The 8940-nt window shown below is 57.4% G+C and overlaps 1 protein-coding gene across 1 annotated transcript in view; it reads right to left on the bottom strand.

Moving 5' to 3' along the window:
- The window catches only part of Unc13a (unc-13 homolog A), a 54232-nt gene that overhangs the window by 21735 nt on the left and 23557 nt on the right, over positions 1-8940 (bottom strand). The window contains exons 22-34 of the mRNA XM_033759364.1: positions 8553-8716; positions 8142-8292; positions 7977-8045; positions 7617-7706; positions 6087-6221; positions 4621-4754; positions 2983-3068; positions 2755-2881; positions 1630-1726; positions 1171-1314; positions 900-980; positions 357-434; positions 13-142 (exon numbers count right to left, since the gene is read on the bottom strand). Coding sequence (XP_033615255.1) covers positions 13-142; positions 357-434; positions 900-980; positions 1171-1314; positions 1630-1726; positions 2755-2881; positions 2983-3068; positions 4621-4754; positions 6087-6221; positions 7617-7706; positions 7977-8045; positions 8142-8292; positions 8553-8716 — 1486 coding nt within the window. The remainder of the gene's footprint in view (positions 1-12; positions 143-356; positions 435-899; positions 981-1170; positions 1315-1629; positions 1727-2754; positions 2882-2982; positions 3069-4620; positions 4755-6086; positions 6222-7616; positions 7707-7976; positions 8046-8141; positions 8293-8552; positions 8717-8940) is intronic.

Genomic DNA, 8940 nt, shown 5'->3' with positions numbered 1-8940 from the left:
TCTGCGCAGCACCGTGCGTCCCCAGCCCCGGCCCGCAGGCCTGCGCTGCCCACCTGGTCGCGAACACCCGGCTGAGCTCGTCCAGGACGTTGTTCAGTTTCACTTGCAGCTCCTTCAGGATGTTGCTGGCCTCGGCGTCGAGCTGAGAGGGAGAGACCGGGCTGGGTTAGCGGGGCGTCCAGAGTCCTGGGTATCGTAACGTCTGACCCCAGGCCGGGATCTCGGGGGCTGCAGCCTGGCCCTGTGGTTGTTCACGTAGCTCGGGCAGGCCTTAAATGAGAGACCGTCCTGCCTCAGCCTGCGGCCATCGCAGAGGGGCTCCGGGCTGTGGGGACTTGGCTGGGGCCCCACCTCACCTCCTTGCCTCCCATGGCCTCGAACATCTTCTCGAGCTGCACGCGGAGCTGCTGGGTGTTGTTCATGAGGATGCAGGGCTGGGGAGAGAGGAAGTGCTGGGACACCCACTGGGGCCGGTGAGAGGTGGGGCAGGTCTGGGCGGGTCCCCGAGATACACAGGAGTGCCTGGGCTCAGGTGCCGGGGTGCACGGGGACAGGAGGACTTAAGCCATTTTCCGGGGGCCCTGGGCCTGGTGGGTGGGTGGGGTCCTGGGGCAGCCCGTGTCCTCGTCCCCACCCTGCTCTCCTACATGGCCCGAGCTCTGAGGGGCTCCCTGGCAGCCACCACAACACACGGAAGGCCCCTGCCCTCACCCACCGTGCACGCAAACACCGGGACCCACGCCCAGCCAATCACACAAACAGCAGGTGACACAATCGGTACACAGCAGCGCGCACGCACGCACGCACGGACAGACACCCTCTCACACGGGACACGAGCGGGGCCCTGGGGGTGCGGGGTGGGGCGGGGCAGGGCAGCAGGGGCGCCCGCAGGTCCCCACTTTCTCCTTCTCCTTGGAGCAGTAGGAGGCGAAGTCCTTGGAGATGATGTCGGCGTACTGGAGGAGCACGTTGCTGATGGTCTGAGGGACACGGGGGTGGGAGGAGGGGGGCCTGGTCACCGGGGAGGCCCTGGGCAGAGGTCCCATGGTTCACCCAGTGTCCCCGCCCGAGGTAGCCCTGACCCTGGCCGCCCATCTCAGAAGCCGGCATCAGCCACTGCTGCCCTCGGCCCCACTCCAAGCCCGGCCCGGCCCTGCCTGCACCCCACACCTTGGCAAAGCGCCCCATGTAGTGCCCCACAATCTGGGGGTCAGGGCACTCCAGCTTCTTGATGATCTCAAAGCTCTGGTTGAGCTGGGAGAAGACGTCCACCACGGAGCAGGAGAACAGGGCGTGCTCTGAGGTCTGCTGGAACTGGGGTGGACATCGGGGTGGGGATGGGGTCAGGGCCACAGGCGGCACCCAGCCTGCTGCGCTGCACACGGACGCCTGGACCCCAGCGCCCCGGTGGGGGCAGAGGACAAGGTGACTTAGAGGTGCACGTGAAGGCGACGGGTACAGGGGTCAGGCCTGATGAGGGGAACAAAAGACAAAGCCACGAGCAAGACCAAGATGGTGACACTCAGGGGACGGGCTCTCCTGTGGGCAGGCTCTGCCCTCACACCGTCCCGGGAGCCGCAGAAGCGGTCTCAGGGAGCACATGGGACCTGCTCACGGTCAGCATCTCACCCCATCCTTCTTGTCACGTTCCAGGGCGCCGTGCAGGAAGTCCCGGGACACCTCCTCGTTCTCGTCCAGCCACTGGATGACGAAGGGCTCGAACCACCTGAAACGGACCGCCAGGCTGTGACCCGCCTGCCTAGCTCTGACCCAGGACTGGCGGTGCTGGTCGCGCTCCGCTGCACGCCCCCACCCCAGCCTTGGTGGTTCCAGCTGTGCAGTGCACCGAGTGGCCTGCAGATGCCCTGGTTCCCATAAGGGCACTGGGTTTTCCCACCGTACAGTCCGGCCTCTGCATCCCTGGGTTCCCCATCCATGGGCTCAGCCAACCACAGATCACAAATATTTGAGAAAACTGCCTGTGTTGGAACATGCGGACTTTTTTCTTGTCAGGACCCCCTGAACTGGACGGTGATGCTGTCCTGGGGCCCTACCCGCTCGGGGAGGACTCCAGGCTACAGGACGGTGTGCACGGTTTTGTGCAAGCACTGCCACTGCGCGGAAGGGACTTGCACATCTCGGACTGCGGTACCCACGGGGCTTCCTGGAACTGTCCCGTGGACACAGAGATCGGCGGTACCACCGGACAGCGCCTGGCCCAGCACGCAGGAGGCCTCAGTAACCTTCACCCAGGCTCGGGCGCTGGCTCCGTCACAAGCCTTACTGTAGCCAAGTTCCTTGGTACTGTGTGTGTGGTACTGGCGATGCTCCAGGGCCTTCACACTGAGCTACAGGCCAGCCCGTTGTGTTTTTTATCTTGAGATAGGGTCTCCCAAGTTGTTAGATTGCCCAGGCTGGGCTGGAACTTGTGATGCTCCTGCCTCAGCCTCCTGAGTGGCTGGGATTAGAGGCACGCACCACCATGTCCAGCTCGATACCTCTTTGCCCACCATTTCCTCATCTGTGACACGGAGGTCATAACACTGTCACCTCACCTCGCAGGACATGAGCAGGGGCAACAGAGAAAGCGCACATGGCTGGGTGCACCCTGCGCCGGGCCCCTGTGGCCGTGACTCTCCTGGGCTCCTGGAGTCCGGTTGGATGCCTGGACTCGAGGACACCGGGCTGGAGTCCCACGTGGGCCCCCGGGCAGGCCCACCGTCTGTGTGGCGTGGCGTGGCCGGGAGGACTTACGCGGGGTACTCAGGCACGCAGTCCGTGAAGGCGGGCAGCTCGGCCACGTACTCGTTGTAGAGCCACTTGACCTTGAAGTGCAGGTTCATGTAGTCGGCGCTCTTGCACAGGCGGTGCTTGTCGTGCTCTGGGGGGAAGAACAGGGCTCGGCCTCCGCTACGCCTCTGCTGGGGGGCGCACCGAGGAAGGGGCCTCACTGCGGGCTGGGGCGCAGGGCCCCGTGCTCACCCTCCATGGCGTACTTCATGTCTTGGGCAAACAGATTCCACATCACCTCGGCGCTGATCTTTCCCACGTTCAGCTCCTGGGGGAACCTGGCAGAGGCCACATTAACATGGGCTTCAGCAGACAGCAGCCACGGCGTGGGCTGCCGAGTCCTCCCTGCTCCAGCGGGCAGCACGGGGGCCGTGTTCAGGTCCCTCAGGGCCACGGATATTCCGAGCAGCTGCCTGAGGCCTTGCTTCTCACGAGGCCCCACCCACCCACTCACCTCTCCCCCAACCATCCGTCCACACACCCACCGTCCAGTCCATCTATTTAAATCTCTGATCACAATTCCATATCTAAGTAGCCAGAAGATAGGAAAACTCCAAACTCAGGGGCCTCTCTAGTGCTTGCGTCAGACAGAAATAAAACACCATAGCTCATTCAGCTAACACAGCGATACATAAACCCACTAACAGAAACTGTGCCCACACACGCACACACGAAAGTGCTGTATGCTGTATAACACTGTGTTGTATGATACTGTATATTAAAGTGCATCGCACAGTTATATACAATTAAACCTATGGATTGCAACCACGCATAACATTATATACACCCCCCATGTCTGCTAAAACAATTTAAATGTAAAACATTTGGTGAAGGAGTCCATAGAAAATACTTGAGCACCACTGCTGTTGTTTATGAACCTACACACGCACACAAATCACACAGATATATGCTATTTATACAATCACACACACACACGTATATAAAATACTTATTTAATTTCACCAGTGATTGTGTATGTATACACAATTTTATTATGTTTGCCAAATCTGAATTTCACACACAGGTACTGAAGCAAAACTTGAAAGAGAATCAGGTTTATAAATGGTTTCTTCTAGCCCCACACAGTTCCCCTCTTAGATTTCTCCTGCCTGAAACTGTTGACCTCTATGACAGATAAGGTAAGTACAAAATTCTTAAAAACAGTCTTGTGATGTCCTGGTTTCTTAGGAATCTGACTTCCTTCAAGGCTGATCTCTGCCCTCGAACTGATAATGTAGACAGTTAAATCCCTGTAAATGGAGTCCTGTGGCTATTTTCTCTCAAGAAATACAGGTAAGGGCCAGCGATTCAGCTCAGCGGTTATGCTGCCTGCCTTGCAAGCACAAGGTCCCGAGCGTTTGAACCCCGGGTACCAAAAAAAGAAAAATGAAATACAGATAAGGTTGACAACTGTGTTCCTATAAACAGAATCTTATGACATCCTAAAATTCCTGATAACCATTTTTCAAGGCTAAGATGTAAATATGTCACTGAGTGAATAACTGCCTTTGTCCTGTTTCATGCCAACCCCTTTGACAAATGTGTAAATATTAGAGCTTTTCCTTTGTTCAGGGCTCTGTCTTTTTAGACAGGAGCCCCACTGAGATAAATAAATCCTCCTGTTCCCCAATGGTTTCTCCTGTCTCTTGAATTCTACAATAGTACAACACACTACAAATGTTCCCATATACACATTGCATGTGCAATTAAACACAAACTTCTCTATTTGTGAGACACAAATTTGTACACACACACACACACACACACACACACACACACACACACACAGATGACGACCCTGATAATTAACTCCACAGACCCACAACTCACTGGTTGAGACAGGGAGTGTAGGAGTTCTTGTCTTCCTCGATGATGGACACTATGAGGGTGATCAGCTTGGACCAGAAGTCGAGGTTCTTGATGCTGGGGCCCTGCTCCTCTGGGGGGACCTCCCCCTTCTTAGCCTGGAGGGGCAGTGTGGAAGTTGGGAAGAGGAACAGGGCTTGGCCAGGTCGTGACTGAGGGGCAGGAGGTTGCTGAGGAGGGGCCCTGTTGACGTGTGACTGGCTCAGGTAGGAAGCTGTAGGCTTGTAGGCCTGGCCCAAACCCAGCTCCACACAGGGGATGAGTTTTACACTCAGCCCAAAAACGGAATGGAAAAACACGGATAAACTAAATTTGAACAAAACCCAATCCGAGGAGACCAAGTGGAACCAGACTGAAGGCAACTCCAGCCCACGGAGGCTAATAGAAGGTCTCCCGTGCGGACACAGTGGGGAGGAACACAGGCCACCTGAACCAGACCGAGTGCAGCACACATGAGTCCAGTGGGTTGGACCTGACCAGCTTGTCCAAGACCAACACCAACATACTGGAAACAAATCTCCTAGACCTGAGCCCGCCCCAACCTCATGCAGCTCAATCTGACTCAAATCTGGTCAACCCAATGCAACGCCACCCTTCTTAACCCAACCTAAATGCTTGGGCCAGCCGAGGGTGGCTTCAAGATGAAATGAGTGGAACCTTCTTGTTACAGCGCAGGTACAGATTTCCCCGGAAGGCCCTGGTATTCAGAGCTGGGCCTGCGGTAGGTGCTTAGGTCATGGGACCTGCACTCATGGGGGGATTCAGCCACTGAGGAGTTCAGAGCGGAATCTGTGCACAGGCAGGGCTGGCAGGGTGAATTCCTGTCCTCAGCCCATCCTTCTGGTCCCCTCCTGGCCGCCATGGTGTGAGCAGCCTCTGCACCAGACCCTCGAACAATGACCTTTCTGCCTTGGAGCCACGGACTATGAGCTGAATCCTCCAAAAATCATCAGCCAAATAAATCTCTCTTTCTAGGAGTGGTGGGTGTTGGGTGCCAGGTCCCAGCACCGGGACTGTAACAGACACCACTGAAATGAGCCCCGCTGGGCTTGGCGCAAGTGAGACCAACCGCTTCGCAACTCGGCTCGTCCTAACTCAACTGCATTCAACGCAGTGAGAACAAGCTGAGGAGACACGGAGTTACTCTGGGGTGGGGAGGGAAACGAGCGAACAGAAATGAGCGAGCGGATTCACACTCAGACTCAACCCAGTCCAACTTAGCTCCGACTACTAATTTGCCAAGAACACTTTTCACGGAAGCCGAGCAAGGAGAAATACATGGAACTACACAGATGATAGACAAACTCACCCTGACCTGGACTTGGGGCTCGGGGGCCCACTTTTACAGAAGACACTGATGCTCCCAGCGGTGGAGCCTGTCGGAGGGGCAGAGCCGGTACCCCACCCCCTGCGCCCCAGCAGGGCCTCACCGGGTCTGTCTGGTACTCTCGGCTGTAGAGCTCGTGACAGTTGTTGAAGATGTACTCGTACGTCGAGTTGAGGCAGGCTTTCACGCAGTCCTTCACCACCTGGCTGGCCCGGGGTGGGCTCTGCAGCTCCTGGACCTGTGAGGGAGGAGACTGCGTGGTGGGCACAGGGCTGGCAAGATGCACCCAGGAGGGGCGGCACGTTTAGGACGAAGGAGATGTTGGCGTGGAGGTTGAAGCCACAGAGAGAGATCTCCTCCCGCAGTGAGAACGGCCATGGCCCCAAAGACCAAAGATACCAAAAGCTGGCAAGGAGACGCGGCACTGTGGACAGGGTACAAATTAGTACCACCACAGTGGGCCGCAGCATGGAGGCGCCTCAAGAAAACCACACGCACGCTGCCTCTTGGTCTGGCCATGAGGTCCATGGGTCTATATCCAGGGACCTCAGTGAGGTGGAGAGACTCCTATGCCCCGCATTAGCCGGGGGACAGGGCAAGCTGTGTCCATCGAGAAAATGTGGTAGCTCTACACGAAGGAATACCAGTCAGCCAAGAAAAAGAGTGAATTTGTATCATTTGAGACAACATGGATGGAATTGGAGATCACTATGGCTTTTGTGGTTGAATGGCTGGTGTTTTGAGATGGGTCTTGCTACATAGTCTAGGCTGGTCCTGAACTCATGATCTTCCTGCCTCAGCCTCCTGAGTTTTGGAATTACAGGCATGCACCACCAAGCCTGGACAGAGATCATGACATTAAGTGAAATCAGCCAAGCGCACAGAGATAAGCACTGCACGACTGCACTCGCAGGTGAAATCTACCAACGCTGATCTCACAGAAATGAGGTAGCGTGACAGTCACGGAGGCTGGGGACAGAGGGATGGGAGTGATCAACCAAGATGCAGCTAGGAGCAAGGCGTCTGGGCGCTGCTGCACAGGTGGTGATAACAGATAACAGTAACGCAATGTGCACCGCAAACAGCTGGAAGAGCTGGGCACGGTGATGCACACCTGGAATCCCAGTGGTCTGGGAGACTGAGGCAGGAGGATCCCAAGTTTGAGCCCAGCCTGGGTAACCAGGTGACTTAGCAAGATCTCATCTCAAAAACTCAAAAAAAAAAAAAAAGTGTGAGTGTGTGAGTGTGTGTGTGTGTGTGTGTACTGGGGATGTAGCTTAGTGCAAAGGACCCTGGTTGAATCCCCAGTAACATACATACACACACACACACAAAGCTGGAAAAAGGGTTGTGAAAGCATTCACCACAAGGTAGTGATAAATGTTTGACCTGATTTAAACACCACACGACATAGTTTCATCTGTACTGAATGTTACATTGTATCTGTTAATGTGTTTTATGTATCAGTTAAAAACAAAACAAGCCTGTAATGTAGCTCAGTGGCACCTCGCCTGCCTGACAAGTGTAAGGTGCTGCATTCGATCCCTGGTACAACAAACAAACAAACACCCAGGAAAAAAAACCCCAAACCGAACCCTAAGGAAAGGCGGAAGTGGGCTCCCGGCCCTCCTACCTTCATCCGGAAGAACGTGATGCTGGTGAGAAGGTCCACAGTGGATTTGAGGTCTTGGAGCCTCTCCGGGCTGCTGGCTGGGAAGTTGTTCTGTTGGGAGTGAAAGGAGAGCTGGGTTACAGTGTCCCCGGTCCACTGCGGGTGTCATCCCAGCACCCCGGGAGGCTGAGGCAGGAGGATGCAAGTGTGGGCTGAGCCTGGGAAGTCAGCGACTTAATAAGCTGGGGCTGGGACTGAAGGCGAAGGCCCTGGGCTCCGCCCCGCACGGGAAGCAGGTGTGAAAGGAGGGGAAAAGGCAGCCTGGGGGGCAGTGAGGGTCCCCCAAGCTGCAGGAGGGGCCGGGCCTCAGCAGTTTCTCACGCGGTACATGGAGAGGTCGATCCGCAGCGAGTTGTGCAGCTGGTCCAGGAGCTTCACGAAGCGCTCTTTCTGAGGAGGCGGGAGGACAGTGTCGATGGGGCTCGCGGCCAGAGAGGGGCGGGTCGGGGGCTGGGCGGGGTCCCCTCCCCCGGGGCCGGGACTGACCCCGAAGTTGGAGGCAGCGAAGCGGTCGGAGGCAGACACATTGGTGGAGGCGGTGGTGTGCGCGTAGTAGGCGTTGATGTTGGCGAGCAGGGTGCTCATGACGGCGGGCACCCCGGGACACATGTACTTGGAGGACAGGCAGGCGAAGTGGCTGCGAGAGGGGCACAGATGTGCCGAACTCCGCCCAAGTCCCCGCTGCCTCTGTCGGGCCCCTCGCTAGTCTGGGAAGCGAGCCAACCTCCCACTATTTAAGGGGCCCAGCTGGCCAACCACGCCCCGACCTCCTCACCAGGCCACGCCCCAACATCAGGCCATGCCCCGACCTTCTGGCCACGCCCCACGCCGCCACGCCCCTCCCACTTCCGGGGCGGGGCATGCCCGGAACTACCCCTGCCCTGCCTGCAGCCTCACGTCATGGCTTGGTAGATGGACTCCACTCCGTAGCGCATGGCGAACTCGTCCACGATCTCCTGGGCCGTCTCGTCGTAGTAAACCTTCCACGCATCATCCCCCTTGGCGTCCGGGATCTTCACGACGCCATTGTTCTGCATGTCCGTCACGAAGTGGAAGAGGTTCTGCGTGCGGGGAGAGGGCTCGTACGGAGGCCAAAGAGGGCGCCTGGGCACCTCCCACCGTGCACCCCGCCACCCTGAGCTTCGCCTGGCCACCGACCCGGTCAGTCAGCCGCACGCGCACGCAGGTGTCTGCCCGCCCGTCCACCTGCTCCTTCGCCTGTCACCGCCACCCGCCCAACTACCCCAAGCGCACCCCTGTCCCTCCAGCACTTCAGGCCCCCCGC

This window comes from Fukomys damarensis, unplaced genomic scaffold (assembly GCF_012274545.1).
Source record: "Fukomys damarensis isolate Sample0158 unplaced genomic scaffold, DMR_v1.0_HiC HiC_scaffold_37, whole genome shotgun sequence".
NCBI lineage: Eukaryota > Metazoa > Chordata > Mammalia > Rodentia > Bathyergidae > Fukomys > Fukomys damarensis.
This window is presented reverse-complemented; position numbering and strand designations above follow the sequence as displayed.